This window comes from Mixophyes fleayi, chromosome 6 (assembly GCF_038048845.1).
Source record: "Mixophyes fleayi isolate aMixFle1 chromosome 6, aMixFle1.hap1, whole genome shotgun sequence".
NCBI classification, from domain to species: domain Eukaryota; kingdom Metazoa; phylum Chordata; class Amphibia; order Anura; family Limnodynastidae; genus Mixophyes; species Mixophyes fleayi.
The window spans coordinates 155,455,633-155,479,096 of NC_134407.1; the positions used below are offsets into that span (position 1 = coordinate 155,455,633).

The 23,464-nt window shown below is 38.0% G+C and overlaps 1 protein-coding gene across 1 annotated transcript; it reads right to left on the bottom strand.

Annotated features, from left to right (window-relative positions):
- Positions 1-428: 428 nt before the first annotated feature.
- Positions 429-21,801, bottom strand: LOC142095365 (parathyroid hormone/parathyroid hormone-related peptide receptor-like). The gene is made up of 13 exons (XM_075178317.1): positions 21,742-21,801; positions 19,682-19,802; positions 17,094-17,204; positions 13,087-13,211; positions 12,887-12,981; positions 12,277-12,448; positions 7,072-7,225; positions 6,797-6,857; positions 5,705-5,771; positions 4,653-4,747; positions 3,360-3,501; positions 3,171-3,212; positions 429-705 (listed from the first exon to the last, which is right to left on the bottom strand). Exons 1-13 carry the CDS (start codon positions 21,799-21,801, stop codon positions 436-438), a joined length of 1,515 nt encoding a protein of 504 aa, XP_075034418.1. The 3' UTR covers positions 429-435.
- Positions 21,802-23,464: the final 1,663 nt, after the last annotated feature.

Sequence of the window (23,464 nt, forward strand, 5' to 3'; positions counted from 1 at the left end):
CGAATGTCATACATATACAGCTAGCAAAAATAGTTGAAAACATACACTCCCTCTATAAAGCTAGAGAGATGGATTAAGGAAAACAGCATCTGTTGAACCATATGGAGTAGAAGCAAGAGCCTGTAGCTTACATTAGCAAGTATTTGCATTGTCCATGAAGACGGGCTTGAATGTCAAGAATCTATAGACAACATCCAATAAAATAGCACAGACGGAGTTCTGGGATATAAAGTGAAAAGGCATTTAGTACCGCAGGGACATGGTACTGCATCATATAAAAACCTTGGCTTTTACATCTTCATAAGTGCTTTAAATGGGATACTGATCAATCACTTCTTCTCATTCCTCACAGCCTTTACAAGTTCAGAAGACATTAGTAGTTTCTTTAGAGACAAGGTTATTTGTTCAGATTTCTTTGAGGCTGCACAAGTCTGTTCAGTGCCCTCTTTGCTGTCCCCCCCCCTGTGGTGGGTTGTTGTTCGATGGTGATGTAGTTGAAAAGTATCCCGGCAGGTGCGAGGTAGAGTGAATTGGTATTGGCAGCTGTTTTCCTCTGGCTGTCATGCTTAGACAGACACTGTTTGTGGTGTGGGACAACACTCCTCCATAATGACAACTGCCTCCAGTGCTAGTGATGCGAGATTTCTGCTTAAGATCCAGGGATAAGCTCCTGCGGAGCCAGAACTTGCGCACCTCTGCCTGTACCTACAGATAGACAAGAACAGTGTGCTCATTGGAACAAGTCAGAAACTGCCTGAAATAAAGTTATCTTCAAAATGTCATTTCAGGTTTGTATTGTCAAAGACAAAAATAAGCTGCTGCCTGTGTGGTTGGTCTGTACGAAGGCAAAACCAATATACATATTATAATCTCTTAACAGTAACACATTTAATATGTACTAACAAAGTATATACATATATATATATATATATATACATATATATATATATATATACACATATATGTGTGTGTGTGTCTTACAAGAGGTCTTACATATATATATATATATCTAATATATATAAGCCTAGCGGCGTGTGTTAGTCTGTGTGTGGAAAAAAAAAACACCAAGCTGCAGCGCCACCTGCTGGGTGGAGTTATACACTGACCTACTAAATTCTTAGCATTATCTAATATATAAAAGTAAAAGCCTAGTAGCATGTGTTAGTGTGTGTGTGTGTGTGTGTGTGTGTGTGTGTGTGTGTGTGTGTGTATGTGTGGAAAAAACTATTTTCTCAGAAAGGGCTCATCCATTTGACCTGAAATTTGGTATACTGACATTATTTGACAAAAAAAATTTAGAATAGTGAAGTCAGTTAACTTCCATCATCCCCCCTTCCCCCCGTGGGAGGGGTAGTAAAGGCTAAATTTACGAGTTGAGGGGTCATACTCATTTCATGAGGTAATTTTACTTCATGAACACACATTAAAAAGGGCGCTTGTGTCGGGAAGTAAAGCTCTTCCCCTGAGGAGGCCTGGGCTAGGCCCAAAGGCATGACAAGAACCTTTTTAAGACCTTAAGTAGCTTGATTTGACTAGAATGCATGAGTATCATGCACAGGTTAACTTGTAATATATCTATGTAAGACCTCTTGAGTGAGACTGCAATACCTCTGTGACGGGTACTGGAGTTATTTGCGTGACTGGAGTGTTTAAAAAGAGGACTCCAGCACCAATTTTTCAGGAGAGTGAATGTGAATCAGAATGTCCAAGAGGGAGGCTCTGGAACCTAATGTGAGGGGAGAAGCTGTAGAGAGTTGGGCCTGTTCGAAAGATGAACAATGTGAGCATTGGTGTTCGCATTGAGAGACACCCATAAAAGGCATGACTATACTTGTTGGCTTAGTAAGTGTGTCCTGGGCTAGAGAGCAGTATATTGGTGCCCAGTCTGAGAGAGAAACTGGTATGGCTGCATCTGTGTTAGAGACAGCCTGGCAGCACGATCATGGGAGAGGATCATTTCCTGTGCCCGATGTGGGGCAGTACTCAATATTGACAAATAACTAAAAACTGTGCTTGAATGTAGCTTGTTGGAGATGTAAATAGAGCTCATTAATTTCCATCATAGAGAAAGATGCATGTCCAGGTACACTATAAAGGAAGGTGCTTAAAATCATTCTACCTACACCACTTATCAGACAAGCAGAGGGGTTATATTTAATACAGATTAAATGCAGATGTGACTGCTTCAAGCCCTGGGTTTCTCGTATTATTTGCACCCACTACAGGTGTAAATGCCGACTGATAGTGATGACTGATGCGGCATAGTCTTTGAATTAAAAAGTACACTTTTGTGTGTCAGTATCTAATCACAAAACAACTGCATGCAACTGAGATAGATTATAAGAATGCACTGTATGTATAACACGCATTCAAATAATATTTATGTAAATAATATAGATTTATTTGAAAATAAATATTTCTATAAAACGACTATACTATTAAGAGTTTGTTATATATTATGTGTTCTGATGTGAGCTTTTATTGTACTTACACATCTGTGTATACTGCAGCCTGTTAGCATACCAAGTACTTTTAAGGCAGAGTGTACTTACACCCAGTTTCAAACTGAAACATATTTTGAGATTGAACATGATTGGAACTACGCACAAGTTTTGTGCTCTCTTTTCAAAATGCAACTAACAGGCAAGTTTGGTTTAGACTTGAATCAGACTCTATAGGTGTGGTGAGTTAGGTTTTCTAATAAAATCATTTGAAAGCTGGTTAGTGTTAGGCATAGTAGAGCAATACAATTGCATGCTTTCTGTACAGGAAAACACTGTCCTAATAAAAATAATTTATGAAGAAGAAAAGACATGTCGTCTAAATACACTTGCATGGCCTCACTACCACATTTAAAACATCTCTCAGGTTGCATCTTGTTATTGGAAGTCTATAGGAGCCTTTTCTTGTATCTCTGAATCATCTTTTCACTTGTCTTATACCATTTATACCACCACCCCCATCAATCCTGATGCATCACATGATTCCCTACCCACTTCGAATGAAGGCTTTCATAAAAAGTGCTACTATGTTTGCCTGTTAGTAAATGTAAACTTTATCTGTATTTTACTAATACATTATATATAAATGTCAGACAGTGGGAATGCACCTCTGATTGCTTTTCAGTGTGAAATACAAAGTAAACATAATTTATAAATATGCTTTATTACCTCTCCATTGCAGAAACAGTAGATAGTCGCCACAAAGAATCCCTAAGGAAGAAAGAATAAGTTATCCAGACTATGCAAGGATAAAATGTCCTTACACTCGCCATACAATTCATACCCATGTATCACACACAAATGCGGTGATCATACGTGTTATTTGTGGATTTGTAGACTCACAATATATTAAGGTACCTGAGAGGAGTTGAAAAACATCTCATAATGCATCTGTATCTGCCAGAGAAGCCCGATCACCTCTGTGTAAGGAATTGCCATGAAAACAACATAATGTACCCCGAACAGTGGCATGAGAACCAACGTTGACTTCAGGAGTTTCCTGCATAAAGAAACATGAGCAGTTTGTAACATACCACAATATATCAACTCAACACCCTCTTTAAAGTCTATGGTGTGTTAATTATTTCTTAATTGTAAAAGCCTTTATGGTCTCGTTTATGAATCCAAAAATAAATAATACAAAAACATTAAAACTACATGCCCTGTAATGTTTTATGTATTAAAACATGCAATATACACTGAACAGGTTAATTTTGCAAATATAATTCCGTTATCATTTTTTGGTAGATACACCCTTTAATTTAATGCACTTACCGTCACTGCAGCTTCTTTGTGATCTGGTTGGGAATCTGCAGTCTTCTGTCGATAGCCGGCCACCACCGCTAAATCACAAACCTGAACCAATCGGGTTAAGGGGAGGCAGCTGTAGACAGAAGATTGCATAATCCCTGTCCCTGAAGATTGAGAATCTACAATAATGGTAAGTGCTAGATAAACTTTATTTAAATAGTGTAGCTAACATATAATTATACATTTTGTAAATATCCTCTCTATAGTTACATTTAAATGCTAGACTCCACCAAAATGGAGTCTAGAGTGCATGTAGCTGGAGCACAGATGTATTAATCATTGACTGATTCATTTAAAAGATCTACATGCACTGCCTATTGCTGTACCTGGGAGTCTGTGCAGATACCTCGAAAACAGGTACTGAAGTGTGAACGATTCTAGAGTAACAGAGTTGAAAGAGACTAACTAGTACAGCTATATCTATAAAGACTGATTAGAAATAAGTGAAAACAAGGTGTGCTCATTTAAATGAATGACATTTGTACAAGTGAATAAAATCATTTGATAAATTGCAGCCTGGACAATTAAGACCACTCTGTGTGTACAAAAGAGGAAAAGATAGTCTGGAGCTCTGAAACAAACAATATTATAAATCACTATTTGTAAGTATATATATATATATATATATATATATGTAGGAGAATTTTGTGCACAATATAGCTATATTGGGATAAGCTCACCTGCCAACATCAAGGCATCTCCTGTAGGTGGGTCCCTAGCCAGTTAAGAAATAAGTGTATCTCAGGGTGTCACAAGGGACCCGCCTACAGGAGATGCTGACAAACAGTGGCTTATATACTTATAAAGCCGTTTTGAGCATATTATACACATTATAGTTACCCATATTGCTGGCGAGGGTCCAGCTTTCCTGTGTTGGTCTCCCACAGTTTTGAGGCCAGAACTCTGACAATGTTTAGAAACAAGAAGAAATTGACCTAGAAAGAGAGCAATATTAGAAAAATATCCTTTACCCCTTGTCTGAGCAAAAAGTCTTTAAATACATGACTAATGCTGACTTATCTGTCAGAACCATTCTAGATCTTATTGTGCTATTTGCAACCAAATCCTTGGAGCTCTGTCAATTTACAACAGTGTGCATGAGCACCAAACTTAATGATCAATATCAGGGGCTAAACAGCGCATAGCAAAGTTTGGGTAAGTGTTTGTGTATGCCGCTCTAACCTCCAGGGCCCCCCACTCTTCTATCAAAAGAGGTCTAGCACATGCACCCACCAGGAATACAGCAGCTCAGAAGAGGCCTTTGCTCTGCTCTCTTTTTGGGGGATGCAGGGACCTTGGTGGGATAATGCAATATAATGAGGTGCATAAAACAACCCTCTCCTCCACTCTACCAACTAATTTCCAGTGCACTATTGGGCTTCACCTATGTCTCCCCTCTATTGCCATCTCAGTACTGCTGCATAGGATGGGCACTTGTACAACAGTCTCAGCATGCAAAGCATAGTGCGCAGGAAAATGGACCTTGTAACCCTGTATAGGTTCCCATTCCAAATTAAAAACGGAGATTGACCTGGTAAAGTGGGATATGCAGCAGTCCAATGCATGGGCATTGAGATTCATCTTGAGATTCTTAAGCACAGCCCTTGTGAGGCGGACTTGGCGGAATTTGGACACATCACAACAATAAGAGGTGGTCTGTAATGTGCACATGAACCTTATGGAACTGGATCACTTCTAATGGTGCAAGAGTGGTCGATTCATTTACCTATACTTTATTCATAGATAAAGTGGTAAATGAAACAGTACAAAAAAAATCTTTATTGGACACAAAACAATAGACCACATCAAACGATGGTGCTTAAGGGCACAGTAGAAAAAACAGTAAAAATTAATAAAATATTATCATTAACCAGTTTGAGTTTTTCACGCACCAAAGTAGCTGCCAGAATTGGTGTCTGATAAATCCACTTCATGTATCCAGCACTCAGGTCCCAACACCTGGATACAAAGAGAGAGATGATCTGTCAGTTCCCAAACACTTACATGTACAAAAGTGCAAATGGAAATAAATAGCAAACCTCACAATATTTCTGATTATAAAAGCAGGACAAATTAAGCCATGCTTAAGCCAAACTATGTCCTTATCTGCTCTTGTCACATCCATTTACCACACAACCCCTATCCCTTTTCTCAACATAGAATAATACATGTTTAGATCACATACAATTCTGCCACATCTGGGTTTTGCGTTCCACAGTGGAGAACATAAGGCAGGGATAAACACACTTGTGGACTCTAGCATTTGAACTTTTAGTTTATGTTACAGATGGTAATTAAGATTGAGTAAACTAACAAATAAATTTTAATTATTTTCAATCAAACAAGATTGAGTATAGTGTACCGATACCAAGCCCACAGACATACATACTCACATGTACAAGCTTACATGCGCCAGCTGATCTAAGGAGGAATCGAGCTACAACAGGACAGCAACCACTGCAGTGTAAGACCTTATTATTTGATCATTTATATGCACGAGTTTTTGGGTATAAGCTGATATCCTAAATTGGTATTACTATATTCATCCATACACGGTGTAATGCCGAATATCCCATCATTTTTATGCCCCATTTCCCATCTAAAAATTGTGACAGTTTTGTGAAAATCGGGACTGTTTGCCGGTAGGTAATTGGACAGAGCTATATTGTAACAATAGACACTTGCAATTATGTATATTCTGCAATAAAAACAGGAGGGAGGGTAATTGCCCCAGGCCACTTTTGTGCCATTTTGGCACTGTCAGAAAGCATTAGCACTTTCAGGGGCAAACTGGCAGTAGACGGAGTAAGGTAGAAAGGCATTTGTCCCCTAGGCCAGTTTTTATGCTGTCTCTGGGGACTGCAGCATCCTGGAAGCCCATCAGGATTAGGCTGCCATTGATCTCCAGGGCTTTGAAGCTGTTTACCATGTATCACTATCAATGCAGTTCATGAAAAGAAATATACATGAGAGATTATACATACTGTGTATCAGCCAGAGAAACCCGTACACTTGCCCAAACAGAGACAAACACCGCGGGAAGTCCTGCAAGAAATTAAAAGTAATGTACAAAACATGGAAAGAATGCACACTGCCAAATCTAGACATAAAAGACACAAATCTGCAAAGATTAGGCACCAGGACTATTACTAGCCCTTATGACGTGTAGCATGAACATACAAAATGATGTCTTCAGTTAGTCCCCATCCATAATGGGTGACAGTCCACATCACTATAGCCATCTGTACATCCTTCTCACCCCAGCCAATGATGGTCAGCGCCCAGAAGTAGCTACGGTCAGACAGATACGCCATGAAGATGAGACTGTGCAGGTAGAGACCTTCTACCAAGATCCAGTAGTGATTAGTTGCCAGGAAATATAGGAACAGGGTGACCGTCACCTTGCAACCAACCTAGATAAAAAAACATCCTAGGTGATATATACTATTGATACAATTTAAATCAGGGCTGGATAGCATCATATAAATTACAAGCTCTTTAAGTAAACCACTGCTGACTTACTTACTGCATTGTGTATTCATAGCACTTGTTATTTTCATATGTAATTAAGTGAGCTCTAATACCGTATGTATTTATATCTATAATTAGACACCTGCCTTTGATGTGAAATGTCATATATCGCATATGATCTTAGGAGTTATATTCCAGTAGGTGTTACTGTTATAACACTATCATTGTTCAAGCCTGTAGACTCGTACATCTCTCCTGCCAGCAATGGGGGATTTTCAGTCCATGAAACCAGAACAAGGGTGTAGTGTTATTATTTTTGTTGATTTGTAAGGTATCATAGTGCTCCGCAGTACCAGACAGTAGGGAAAACAGGACATACATAAAACAGGGACATATATAGTAGACAAAATAAATTCAGATATGAAAACAAAGGGTATGGAGGACCCACATTGTAATTGGAAGAAGGCAGAGCTGAATCAAGAACAGTGAGTGTGGCTCAGAGTGGAGATTGGGATGGTTGCGAGAATGCATAAATGTAGGTAGCATAGGTGGAAGTATGGTAAGATCGAATAAAGAGATGGGTTTTCAGAAAGAATTTAAAGATTTGAAGGGAGAGTCTGATCAGGTGTGGTAAGTAATTCCAAGTGTTTAGTGACACGAGAGAAGTCTTGTAGCCGAGAGAAAGAGGTGGTTATCAGAGACGAGGCACAGGTCAGAGGTAGATCAAAAGGGATGAGAAGGAGAGTATTTTTAGTCTGTAAGAAACGGTGGTGTGGTGTTTATGGCTCTGTAGGTAAAGTTAGTAGTTTCAATTGTAATCTGGAGGACACCGAGAGCCAATGCAGCAATTTGCAGAGTAGTGCTGCATATGTAGAGCAGCAAGAGAGGAAGATCAGCATTTAAAATGAATTGAAGTGGGGATAGATAAGTGACGGGGAAAACCAGATAGAAAGAGGTTGCAGTAGTCAAGGTAATAGATGATGAGAGAATGGATACAATTCACCATTGGATACTTAAAAATAAAAAAAACAATAACTAAATAACAATAAAAAAATATATGAGTACAAATTAAATGAGAAAATATAAAACAATGTTAAAAACACAGTATCCACATCTGCATAATTAATGAACTGAGAGCATTATATAAGCAAATAAAGTTAAAAGAGAAGCGAGTGGCCAGCTCACCTCACTACTTTGTGAGTGACGTTGAATGTATTTAATGAGGCACCTCGCTCCCCATGAGGATAATTAGAGCGGACTACAGGGTACTTTGCTGATCCACATTTGTTAGCAGAACTATCTCATGCTCCTTACAGTGGTAAGGAGTTTGATGACTTGCTTCACCTGTAACAGATGACAAAGGGTGCAAACAGCAGCTACTCCTTTCCTCTCTGCAGGAGTATTCTTTATGCTGGTATGAGCTCTGCAGCGGTGATATAACACATAGCTGGCTAGGGGATCCCTCGTCCCCACACTGTAATGCTTCAGCCCAAATAATTCTTGTGTAAGTAGTTACCACAGATGATTCCTCATATGGGGAGAATCCTATATTCTTATCTTAGCAGTCAGTTGTAATAGGACTGGCTGAATGGAAATCAATGATCTCATCCCTCTGACAGTGGGTACTAATGGTTACAGTGCACTTAAAGGGTTAATATAAATGCACTGTATATTGTTAATCTCCAGCAAGTGTCCTTCTCAGATATAGTGACTTTATCAACGATATTAAGACACCAATGAGCAGGATTATATAGCCCCGTGAATATGTGAACCATCAGTCACACAAGGGAAAAGCAGTTGGGAGTTTAATTAATTAGGTCAGCTGAGATACAATCCATTCCAATTCTACATTTCAGTACAATATATATATATATATATATATATATATATATATATATATATATATATATAAATAAAATATACATATATGCACACATATACACACACACTATGTGGACAAAAGTATTCAGACGCTTGACCATTACACCAATAGGGACTGTAATGATATTGTATTCAAAAACATATACTTTAATATGGAGTTGGTCCCCCTTTTGCAGCAATAACAGCTTCCACTTTTCTTGGAAGGCTTTCCAAAAGATGTTGGAGTGTTTTTGTGGGAATTTGTGCCAATTCATTCTGTAGAGCATTTATGACGTCAGGCACTGATGTTGGATGAGAAGGCCTGGCTCACAATCTTTGTTCCAGTTCATCCAAAAGGTGGTCAGTGGGGTTGAGGTCAGGGCTCTGTGCAGGCCAGTCAAGTTCTTCCACACCAAACTCATCAAACCATGTCTTTGTAGTCCTTGGTTTGTGCACTGGGGTAGTGTCGTGTCATGTTGAAATAGAAAAGGGCATTCCTCAAACTGTTGCCACAATGTTGGAAGCATAGCATTGTCCAAAATGACTTGATATGCTGAAGGATTAAGAGTGCCCTTCACTGGAGATAAGGGGCCTAGCCCAAACCCTGAAAAACAGCCCCATACCATTATCTTTCCTCAAACAATCTTTACAGTTGGCATAATGTAGTCTGGCAGGTAACGTTCTACCAGCATCTGCCAAACCAAGACTCGCCCATCTGACTGCCAAACAGAGAAGCGTGATTCGTCACTCTGCAGAACACATTTTCACTGCTCCACAGTCCAGTGTCGGTGTGCTTTACACCACACCATCCGATGCTTGGCATTAGTCTTGGTGATGTGAGGTTTGCGTGCAAATCATCTTTTATATATATATATATATATATATATATATATATATATATATATATATATAGCAAAAGGTGATATTGCATATAGATTCTTTGATAAGGTGTGTAAAAGTTGTGTGCTTCACAGGCTGCACCCAGATACTGTCCAAGGCTCTACGCCATATACAAAATACATATGGATAGCAGCAATAGTGTAACATTGTTTCAGTATAATAACCAACACCAAAACATCCTGTGGATGTGATTGTGCGTACCAGATAATAAATAAAAATCGCTTATCTGTAGCAGTAATCGCATCTCAAATCTCTTGATGTCTCCTTGGCCTTTCTAGATGGCCAAGGACCAGCTCAAAACAATTTGGAGAGGAGAGAAGCCTGTGCAGCAATGTCCTGTTTGAGATTTGATTACTACTACAGATAAGCAATCAACCATCTGGATGACTGCAGATATATATATATATATATATATATATATATATATATATATATATATATGTATATATACATACACTAAAATTGTTGGGAACTATTAACTTTAAGTATTATAAGGATAATGGTATATGTAAAAAATGAAAAATAATAAATAAAATAAATATATCTGTAAGAATACAGATAAAAATAAAACTACATACATATCCCACTGAGCGGTTATTGTTATTTAGTTATTGTTTTTATTTTTAGTATTGTATGTATATGGTTAGGTGTTGTGCCAGGAGTTGTGCCAGATTTGCGGCAGAGAATTTCAGTTCCGAGTGAGGTTGAGAAGCCGACAAGCTTGAAAGTGTGTAAAAGTGTAAAAGTGTGTCATCTTCACCAACGTTTTCATTCCTGTTATTAGTTACGAGAAATACTTTTGTGCGGAGACCGTGAGGAGCTAATATATGGACCCAATGGAGACACAGCACTGAAGTTTACATACCCAGCCTATATGGATCACAGATAAGCGATTTCATTTTATATTATTGTGAGCGGAGTGCATCCATTATAATAACAGTGGAGCTGTTCGGATGACGAAAAAGCAACATACACAGATAAGCTGTTTATATCTATTATCTGATACACAGTATAAGCTAGAGCGTTGGGTGAAAGACACAATAACCTGATATTACTACACTATATGCTGTTTCTTGTTGTTTTCTCTGTATATACCATGCTATACGTGGGGACCTTGTGCTGACCATGATGGATGCTGCACGCAACTGACTATGCAGATAGGCGCAATTATATAAATATCTGGTACACGTATATACGTTCACACGCCGGGTGGTCAGATGTGTTACCATTCAGAATCTATCATCTCTGGTTTTCTGTGTCACTTACTTGGTGTTTGGAGCCCTCAATCTAAAGATATTAAGCCTGGAATCCATACGTACGATAAAATGAACCTTGATATTTGTGAATATTCTCAAATACTACACCAGAAGGCGCCGTTCTTCTTATCCTCTATTTCTAGATTATTTCCGGATCAACCGTCTGGTCTTTGAAGGTTGGTTGTCACACGTAAACGTGGAGGTGTTTAAATGTGAAGAACTACAATATAAGACTATATGGGGGGTATTCAATTGTTAGCGAGTCGGGTGAAAATCCTGTGCTCGAAAAAATATTACCGATAATTTGCGCGTAAATACCGTTAATACAGTAATTTACTCGCTGGATTTCAGCTCGCAGCTCAGGAAGCTGCGAGCTGAAATTCAGCAAGTAATTACCGTATTAACGGTATTATTTTTCGAGCGCGGGATTTTCACCCGTCTCGCTAACAATTGAATACCCCCCTATAAATCCAAATAATGGTTAAGCACCATTATGATATCTTGTTATTGTTTTGCAGTTATATATATATATGTATAAATATATATTTTGAATTGAAATTATTACTTGGCACTTCTTGTTTGTTTATAATGATGGAGCATTGTCATTTGCTTTGTAGGTGGTGGGTTTTCTTATCATTTTGTGAGTACATAGAGGAAATATAGAATGTGCATATATTTTCATCTTTTTTTTCTATTAGTGGTGTTCTCCTTTTGTGATACAGAATAAACAAAACAATGTATAGTGACGCCTATAAGCAGTTTCATGATTAAGTGTACCTGTCACTCTGCAGCCAGCCAATTTGGGTGCTGAACCAAGATTAAGCCTGTCACTTCACTGGGAAGCAAAACACTAGCTGCCTCCGCTCTGTGCCAGCAATGGGTACAGTGCATCATTGAATTTTGTGTTCCTACCAAGTAATGCTGATGAGATGCCCCCCTTTATACTAAGCAGATAATGTCCATTTTCACACACTCACCCAGTGGAACTCTGTTCCCTTAAGTAGTCCAATCGGTCCAGTTTCATCTTCCGCTGCCCCTTCATCTTCTCTGGAATACAGGACAGCATCTTTCAAGAATGTGCTTCCCGCCCGACAAATGAAAGAGGTGAAGAGGTGGATATGGATGTAATTGCGGGTACAATGCAGGCGTCTGCAGTAGCGGGGCACAAATACCATCCAAATTTACACATTCAGTAGCTTTATTTAGAGGCTCACAAAACCTAACATGTGATATATTATATAAAAAAAAGGGGTCGTTGATAACATTTACATATATATATATATATATATATATATATATATATATATATATATATATATATATTTATTTATACATGTATATTTATCTATCTGCCTATGTGTATATATATATATATATATATATATATATATACACACACAAAGGTTTCTTAATAAAAACTAAGCTTATTTGCATGCAGACGTGCTACTTTAAATCAGGCCCACAGTGTTCACATTGGTTGCTATGACAAGCACTTTAGTTCATGTGTGCAGCCTATAGCATTTTATTTTGCTAGTGTGCCGCTATTTGTGTTACTGTTATGCATTGTTATACAGTTTAACAACTTACTTGAAATAGCAAAGGATACAAAGAGCAATGAGGAGCGTAGCCAGAGAGACCGAATATCCCACAGTATAAATCAGCCGCAGACGGTCAAACACCTTCTATAGAAAGAAACAATTCCCTATTAATGTCCACAGAAGGATTGAGCCTTGTAACCTGAATACAGTATTACATTCTCAATACTATCCTCTGCATCTGCTCTGTACCTTCTCCTGGATCATTATATCTTGATTGATCAAGTGGACACAATCACTGTAATTAGCCCAGGTCCTGTTGATTCCTGGCACTTGAAGCCACATATTGGAGGACCCACATCTTCGATGGGCCATTCCTGAAAGGTTTGCCATGAAAAAAAGAAATTAGCCATTAAGCTACATTACAATTGTAACATGGATAAACATCACCAAATGGAAGGTTCAATGTAACCATTTTATTTGGTGCTCTGAATATCTAAGATTAAGGTCCCAAAGGGAAGGCTGGGAAAATGGGGGAAAAGGAAAAACCGCTCCGCACTAGACAGCAACCAACCTCACTGTTGAGTTAACTTAACTATGTGAGGGGGTGCTAAGGTCATATATAAAGCATATGAGTTTGAAAGAGAACAGAATCTTGACCTATGTAGCACTCCAGGTGTAAAGTAAATAATCAATTAATACTAATATTTTAATGGTATGCATTAAAAAGAGTGTATATCGGTATACAACTTGTTTTAAAAAAGCGAAGTATTTAAAAGCCAATCTTTAGAATACTGATAATAAGGGGAGATCTGCCAAATAGAAGTCCCTTTCACATGTGTGTACACGATAGGTAAGGTGTAGAATAACCAAGGAGTATAAGTCAGATTATAAAATCCTATAGTATGGTAACAATGTTACATTCACCAAAACACTATTCCTGTTATATCTATGTGGACTCTAGGTGGCAGTAGAACGTGAGCTTCTTCCCTATAATGTTAATCCACTGGAGAGTGTCCCTCTGTTATAAATGTATCTGAATCATAACCATAGTGGGAACCTAAATCACTGGGTATTCCCAGATAATCAGGTCATGTATAACGTGGCCTTACTTATTCCCTTGTAGCATATAGTAGTAATTTCAGGGAGACCACTCATTCATACAGCCTATGTTGTTGCCTTACCAATAGACTGCACAGTGCAGCGACAGAGCGCCTTATTTAATATTATTATTGTGCACATGATTTCATGACTAAGCTTCTAAGCGAAACGTACGTTGGGCCGGCGTCACATTAGGTGACGTCAAACCCGGAAGTGGGCGGGGCCAGTCGCGGCGTTGTGCCGCTGCACCTAACTATCCACTACTAGGGGGAATCTCTCTGCTTATAAAATAAATAATATATTTTTCAGTGCGGCGTCTCGTCGCTGAACCGAATTACTTACCTACAAAGCAAATCTTCCTGCTTACAAGCGCACAACAATAATAATTACGGCGTCTTATCGCTGCAAGAAATAACCTATCTTTAGAGTAAATATCTTTCTCTTTATAAGTGCACATTAAATCCAAGTACGGCGACCTGTCACTGTACTATACAATCTATTACCAGGGGGAATCCCTTTGCTTACAAGTCTACAATAATAATATTAAATAAGGTGCTTTGTCGCTGCACTGTGCAGTCTTTTGGCAAGGCAATAACATAGGCTGTATGAATGAGTGGTCTCACTGTACTATACAATCTATTACTAGGGGGAATCCCTTTGGTTACAAGTGCACAATAATAATATTAAATAAGGCGCTCTGTCGCTGCACTGTGCAGTCTATTGGTAAGGCAACAACATAGGCTGTATGAATGAGTGGTCTCCCTGAAATTACTACTATATGCTACAAGGGAATAAGTAAGGCCACGTTATACATGACCTGATTATCTGGGAATACCCAGTGATTTAGGTTCCCACTATGGTTATGATTCAGATACATTTATAACAGAGGGACACTCTCCAGTGGATTAACATTATAGGGAAGAAGCTCACGTTCTACTGCCACCTAGAGTCCACATAGATATAACAGGTATAGTGTTTTGGTGAATGTAACATTGTTACCATACTATAGGATTTTATAATCTGACTTATACTCCTTGGTTATTCTACACCTTACCTATCGTGTACACACATATGAAAGGGACTTCTATTTGGCAGATCTCCCCTTATTATCAGTATTCTAAAGATTGGCTCCACCACAGGGTTATACTAATTTTAACTCTATTCTTTTCAACACTATTACTTTTAAATACTTCGCTTTTTTAAAACAAGTTGTATACCGATATACACTCTTTTTAATGCATACCATTAAAATATTAGTATTAATTGATTATTTACTTTACACCTGGAGTGCTACATAGGTCAAGATTCTGTTCTCTTTCAAACTCATATCTAAGATTAATCAAGCACTAGAATCTGCACTAATATCTCCAAACATTCAAACAAAACCAAAATGGACAAGAATTGGCTATGGCCGGAACTGCATAGACACAACAAAATCCACCAAGCCATGTCTCTAATCCGCACTCAACTGACACATTTCCCAAAGCTCGGGCAGCCCAAAATCCTGACTTTCCTGTAAAAAATTGGGACTATTTGGGGAGTTATGTGGTTGTAAAGAAATTTTGCTACTAGGGCCCTAAAAAAATCATTTTTTTAACCTAGAATAAAATTGAGGACAGTTTAAACTTTATACCAAATTCCACTGGCATTTGAGGTGCATTTCTTTAATGCTATTGAAAATGTATATATGTACTTAAACTCCATTCGATATGCATTTTTATAGCATCTTAGAGATGACTGTAGGGTTTCAAATGCATTGAAATGGGGCAAACGCACAAAAATGGAACAAGAAGCGTTTTGAAGAAAAATGAATGAGTATGGACTCATTTGTAACAATTTTTAGTGTTACATGCATTTTTTACGTGTGTTAAAAAGGCATGCAAAGGGCATAATTCACACTAGTGGGTATAGTAGTATGACAATGGCATACACCAGGGTTTCCCAAACCCAGTCCTAAGGGCTCCCTAACAGTGCAGGTTTTCCGGATCACATGTGACATAATTAGGACCACCTGTGGATCTGTTACAATGTGTCAGACAGTAATGAATACACCTGTGGTCCAGCAAGGAGATATGGAAAATCTGCACTGTTGGGGAGCCCTGAGGACTGGGTTTGGTAAACCCTGGCATACACCATATTAAACAAGATAGGTGGAGTCATTGGGTATTAGTCTATAAAACTGGCTTAGAGGGAAAGAGTTAATAGATAAAATCTCTGTAATTAAAAAGAAAAAAGTATGCAATAGTGAATAAGTATCCAAAAATCAACTATGAACCATGGATAAATAACAATGTTTATTCCAAATACATGAGAAAACCACAATCATGAGTGGCAAAGAATCAAATAAAAAGGGAATAAATAACCATAAAACGTTGACATAAAAAATATATCATATCAAATATTGATCATGTTCCAAATCTATTCATATGATGGTAATCTGAAGAATCACTTTCAGAAAAAAAAAATATATGTATGAACAAAGTCACAGACTTGTAAACATCCCAACAGTCCAGATAGAGGATGGTAAAGGTTGTTTAAATCAAATCTGCCACTAGCGCAATGACAAATGCTATAAGCAAATTGATGCGATGTTAATGGTAATGGCAACAAATGTGAGGCAGAGTCCAACAAGTATAAATATGCGGAGGTAGCGGTAATAAAGCATATACAGTCACTTGGCTCCTTACCGGATAACCGGAGAATAAATCCTAGATGTAATCATGGAGGAAAAGTGACATGCAGGTGAAGCAATGCAGATGAAACAATAATGTCCTGTGTATCAACCTCGCGTCTGTGGGGGAGTAATCCGGAAACACCTCCTCCAGCAACAATTCAAATAAAATGTTTCATTTTTTTCATGAAATTGCCGCTGTAACTAAACCAGTTTATAAAGAGGAGGCATTGCTGGAAAAATGGCGGTATAAAAATATAGAATATGATGTACAAATAAGGACAATCTAAAAGACAAGTTATGGGTACATTTCCATTCCTCCTCTATAGAACTTCCCCCTATATGTATACTGTATTAGCTAAGTTTTAGTAAGTTTGCAGTTGAAATAAGTTCTAATTATATTTCATATATAGGAACAAGTTACATTTTTAGTTTAGTGAGTCTTTAAGAACTCAGCACCTCCTGTCTACAAATGAGAAATAAACACCTTGGTGATTGAAGTCGTAGATATATTCTGGGCAGGGAACAGACACAAGTTTGTTGGAGAAACCTTCTGGCCAACATATTATCCCGTCCCACTGTGGAGGACACAATGATCCTAGGAGGAAAGACAAATATATTGAATTGAAATTCAATAGACAAACTAAAGTTTTTATGCAAGTGGGTTTTATAATGCATTACAGCTTAATTACCTAGGTGGCTGATTAAGCAAGCAGTGTCAGTCCCACATAAGATCCAAAAAACCCCCCAAAAAACGAAAGCAAGAAAATATCCAGCCAAAGAAGCGAGTGACGATGATTTAGGAATTTAGTCTTAATTTTTTGGGAAATTAATTTCTAGTCTGGTAAATAGGGAAATTAAATACTTTAATGTTAGTCAAGCAAGAAAAAGTCCATAATTTTCAGTTCCAGGCAAATCAAAGGGCAAAATGTATCAAACACCTACACACATTGAAGGCAGCAAATTTGCAGGTTGCACCAATATTTAAGAATAAGCATTTCAGGTCACTGGGAAATAGGTACATCACTGAGGTATAAGGCATGTTGTCAAGTCATTAGTTCTTAATGAATTAATAGGCCGAATATTGGTTCAGTCCACAAAATGGTTTCCTTCCCTGCATGCAAGCTATGACTACATTGGTCCTTCTCCATGTCTAGTAGAGATGACACCAGATACAGAAATTACTTCCTATAGGGCCTGATTCAAGTCTGAATTCAACTTACACGCAAGTTGCATTTAAAAAAGGAGCACATAGATTGACTATAGTTCTGACCATATTCAAGTCGAAGCGGATCTCAAGATGCTTTTCGTTTTGAATCTGGATGTGAGTACATGTACTTTCTAAAACTAAGACCATGGGGTATATTACTGAACTGCCAATAGAAACCAATCAGATTCTAGCTGTCATTTTGTAGAATGTACTAAATAAATGATAACTACTATCTGATTGGTTACTATAGGCAACATCTCCACTTTTTCAAACCCGCAGTTTAGTAAATATACCCCCATGTCAGTCATCATTGTCAGTTGGCAATTATACCTTCCCTGTAACTGGTGCAAAGAAACTCAGAGCTTGAATCAGCCGCATCTGTGCTGGAACGCCATTGGCAAGTGCTTACTTTGCCTACATTAGTTCACCCCTTCCCTCCCCCATTCTGCCCTTCAAGTAATAGGCAGTTGTGTCATTTGCGCTCAGACACGAACTGTATGTAATTGCGGCCACTAACAAAAGGTCTGGAATAACAAATATAACAGAACAAACAGGCACTTCTAAAGGATGCTGCCCTGTCTAAATCCACAGGGTACACACTAGCCTATAAAAATGAAAATAAAATAAACACAAGAGGAAATTAAATATGGGCGCTTCCTGTAGTGAAGAAAGGAAACTATAAGAAACAAGCAATATCTATGAATGTAAGCACAATATGACACTTTTAATTGAGTTACCCTATACTCTTTTTTATGTATTTTTGTTTTATATGATCTTCCATCTGGGTTTTGGCTCAATTGGAGTGTGTGGTTAATTGGATCCGGTGTCCGTTATTATGTCATTGGAAAGAAACATTGGGTGCCTTTTCTAAACTCAGTGGAGATTGAAATCCAGAACTCCTGATTACTAACTTGGAGACCTACATGTAATTTATACTACACTTTTTGGTACGAAGGATATTAGAATCATTGAGATTATCCGTTTTCTTTCTGTACCTAAATGTGCTTGTTAAAGAGTGTGTTTATGTACTGTATTACACTATATTTATTTTTATTTTTTATGATTACACATGCTTTTGTGTATTGTGGAATTCTGAGGCTAAATTATCAAGATCTCTGGTCACCTATTACGCTGCGTAAAAGGAGAATGGGATGCATGGTGGTTAGCAGTTCTGCCTTACAGCACTGGGGTCATGAGTTCAATTCCCGACCATGTCCTTATCTGTGAGGAGTTTGTATGTTCTCCCCGTGTTTGCGTGGGTTTCCTCCGGGTACTCCGGTTTCCTCCCACACTCCAAAAACATACTGGTAGGTTAATTGGCTGCTAACAAATTGACCCTAGTCTGTGTCTGTGTATGTATGTGTGTTAGGGAATTTAGACTGTAAGCCCCAATGGGGCATGGACTGATGTGAATGAGTTCTCTGTACAGCACTGCGGAATCAGTGGCGCTATATAAATGATGATGATGATAATTACGTGATTTAGCGGAGATTTACTTCAAATCCCTTTGGACTGTTATGTCTGGACTATCAAGTCATCATTCATCATTTCATCTTCTTGCAAAGACTGCTATATGTGGTTGGTAAACTACCGAACTATTTTGGTTCAAGGATTATGAAGTGTCATATTGTGCTTAAATTCATAGATATTGCTTTTTTCTTATAGTTTCCTTTTCTTCTCTATAGGAAGCACCCATATTTCATTTCCTCTTGTGTTTTATTTTCTTGTATTTTACTAACATAAGATCTGTTTCTGAGCATTCACAGAGCTATTTCACGCAGGATAAGCTACACAAATGGGCATGACTCTGGCCCACAGTCCCTAAAAAAGCTATTAAACTCTTTTCTGGATGAGACAACATTAACCATTTGAAGCATTCTGTTTCCCTTTGGAGCTGTGAGCTGCAATCTGTGTCTGACAGCGACGCATTGCTTGGGACAGCAGAAATATCTGTTCATCTCTGGTGATGACATCATCAGTATCCACCTATAGCAAGGGGGAAAAAGAGTTAAATGTTATGCAATGATGGCAGTATAGTCCCCCTTGTATGCAAATTACCACCATATTCTTATTTATTGAAGAAGTTTTCTTGTTTTATGTACAGGAAAGTAGAGGAGAAAATAATGTGTTTTTTACATTCTAGTTTTCATTAAATATCTGGGAAACAGTGTTTGTTCATACACAGTAGGCAGCCATGAGTGCAGTAGCGGAACAATGCATCGCTGGACCCATAGCAAAATTTGGGTAAGGGCCTGGACATGCTGTTCTCACCCCCTGGGCTCCCTGTTCTGCTCTTAATAGAGCGGAGAAGGGGGCCTCTTCTCACATGCTCTGTCCGGCACATGCTAACAATACTCATGCGCCGTTCAAAAGAGCAGAGTGGGGGCCCCAGGGAGACTGGGGCTATGGAGGAAAGGTGTGACCCAACATTTCTGGCCCCCCTCATTTTCAGGCACTGTAGCCACAGCACCCCCTTTTGTTACACGATGACATGTGGGTTTTTAGCATACACATATAGGAGAATGTCTCAGGCTATAACAAGGCAGATGCTTATAATTGGCCATTTGGGTTTTGGCTTTGGCTTTGGATCTGGATTACCTTCGGGTTTTGGTTTTGGTTTTGTTTAGCTATTTTTTACAAACTTCCATTTTTGGGGCTAAAATCACATAATTTCGGTATTATTTTGTACCTACATTACTATTAACCTTACTAACACTAAATTCCAGTGATTTACATTAAATTTTTACCATTTCACAGGTCACAATATGCTTTTCATACACTTTCAGGCAAATACTGCAGTTAACTTTTCCTGGATTACAGCTCTTTTTATCTTCAACACAGTAAAAGGTGTTTATTTGTTTGTTTTTTTCCCTGACTTAAAAAGACTATGTACTTTTACATAGGCTTTACCAGATGACGTACAGGAATAACTATCATCAGGACTGGTGGTAGCAGCTGCTTGCCGCTCCTGCTCTTCTGTGTACTGCTGTGAATCAATCTTGATAACACAGTACACTTATTAGTGCAAATTAAGAGACAAAACCTGCAAGGACTTGTATATTAAGAAAAATGACCAATGCAGCGCTTCTCTTTGAGTGTATATTAGACCCTACACTTAGTAGTGCAAATTCAGAAAAAAAGCCTGCAAGGACTTGTATATTTATATTTGTATTTCAGCAATGACAAATTCAGCAATGGAGCGTTCTCTAACACTGCTATCACTCTCCTCTTTCTCTTCTATCACTTTGCCTTCCCGACTGCTCTATACTCTGTCCTACCCCTTCTCTGTCCCTCTTTCAAATGGTGCTAGATTGCCGTGGAGGGCGGTATTTATTGATTCCACAACTTGCGAGATCCGAAGATGTCACAATAATGTTTGCCTCGATTTGGATTCAGAATTGGCGCGAAAGTAAAGCCAAGCCCGCCAATCTCTAGTTCTGACAGAAAGTAATGAAAACCTTCCATAAAGATTTTTTTAATTCAAATATATTTCTTTCTAAGATAAGATAAATCATATGGAAAACTTTAAACAATTAGGTTAGTGTTCATCAAAACTTTCATTAAAGTACACTGCAAGCAAGTTGCTCAAGTAGATTAATATACAGTACACATCAGCAAGAACATATCCCCAAATTCTTTGGAACATACAGCAAGTTCATATAAAGCTATTATCGCAAACGTGGTGGAAAGAATGCTTTCAGTTTAAAAGAAACATTTTGGCGGAATGTTCTTTTATCTTTCTTTCCAACTCATATACTTACTGGACATTTTAATGGCATGATTGTTAAAATTAAAATAAAGTGGTTGAATTTACCAAATTGCTTGCCGGTCATTTTTAAATATATATATGGGAATATTCATTTGCCAGCAATGTTGCACAAGGACATCACCGCAATGTCCGGCTGCACACATTGCCCGCAATTACGTTAGGAATCTCTCCGGAGATTCCAGCCACAACATCAGCGCAAAGTGTGTTCACGAACATTCCGGAAACACCTTGCACCGAATTTAATAAAACCCATAAACATTTATTGTTAGACTAAAAGAGTTAGCAAATTTATCTTGGAAAAATTCCTATTATAAAATCTATCATTATTCTGCCAAACTCAATAAAGGTTATTTTGTAGACTAGTGAAGTTGCAGCAGTGGAACAGGCTGTTTTGCCCAGTCTGGAAGTTCGGGATATACAATCTAGTTCCGTGGCATGGCCATTTTTTGCTCTGTTTGTAAAGTCTGCATATAAATAAAGTTGGGATAGTGATGGTATTCTGTTCTGTGATGTGGTTTGAATTCTGGATGGAACTAAAATGATAGGACATCTACAGTCAAATTCTGCATGAGAAATGTGCCACATTCTGTGCCCAAATGCGGAATAAGATGAATATTCCGTGGAACAGTTTTACCACAAAAATAAGCCTACTTTGAGTATTGCTTTGTTTCTTTCATCAATGCCATAAGTGTATTACCCCAAATTAAAATATTATATTATTATTATATTCTTAAATGCATTATTACATATGCAAATTACAATCCACCACTGGACTTCAAAGGTTAGCCCAGTATATGGTTTTATTTGCCCACGGGAATCTAAATCCCTTGAGCAGGGAAGCTCAAACACGCCGATCACTTTTGACTAAAATCTTGAGAGCATCAATTCTTTGATTTTAAAGTGCACCTGTTGCATGTATAGTGGCGGCATCCATTTTGTGGTATATAGATATATTCATTATAGAGTATGCAATCAATTCACTAGAGATCATCATCATCATCATAAACATTTATATAGCGCCAGAAAATTCCGCAGCACTTTTCAGTTGATCTGTGACAAAATACCTTAGTGATGTCATCGGTTTCATATGCATATCAGTTTAGCGCAGAAATTAGCTGTCACCTCTGTGTGTACACTACAAAAGTTATTACAAGCACCATCACTGTATGCTTTATGAAGATATTTGTTATATGTGTGTAACTTGCCCTCAGAAGACTGTTTGCTGTTTCACCAGACTCTAGAATAATTGACTGGTACCACAGACAGTCTGTGCTCAGCAGGTATGTGGCACATTTCACATCTAACTCTCAGAGACACCCTTTCCATGCCAGAATGTGACATGAACAATATATCATTGAACAATATATACATTGAACGCTTAGCCAGGTCGCTGTGGTAGAAAGCATAAAAAAAAGACAGAGATAAATGAAAATATTGGTATAGGAAAAGGTAGTAGCTAGTAGGTGGTGTACCGGACAGAGGCAAATTAAAATGATTACTACAAACATGATTTAGGACCAAAATACCCTGAAGATAATGGAAGAGTGATGATTAAAATTTACACAAAAAAGAAAGAATCAATTGACTTCCCCATAAAATATCATATTTATAAAAATAACACTACACTAATTAACGACCATTGTAAATAAACAAATCCGCACTGCATTATGATCCTGTACTGCATATGCACTTTATCAATTAGCTAAAATCTCTAGAGACCAGCAGAATTGCTTATTTATTCCAACTACCTTTTTGGAGGGACATTGATAGATTCAGAAGCAGAGAACAGTTACAAAACTAGATATATTGACCCCTTGCAAGAATAATTCCATTCTGTATTACACTGTTCAGTCTACTTAAGAAACAAATGTGTCAAGAC

Bases quoted from the DNA above. Each gene is read 5' to 3' on its own strand.
- LOC142095365 (XM_075178317.1), bottom strand. From the start codon at position 21,801: ATGTTCGTGAACACACTTTGCGCTGATGTTGTGGCTGGAATCTCCGGA. The intron at 3,502-4,652 runs GTAACTATAATG...TTCTTTATGCAG, and splicing joins GACCCTCGCCAGCAATATGG to GAAACTCCTGAAGTCAACGT. The intron at 3,213-3,359 runs GTACCTTAATAT...TTTCTTCCTTAG, and splicing joins TGTTTTTCAACTCCTCTCAG to GGATTCTTTGTGGCGACTAT.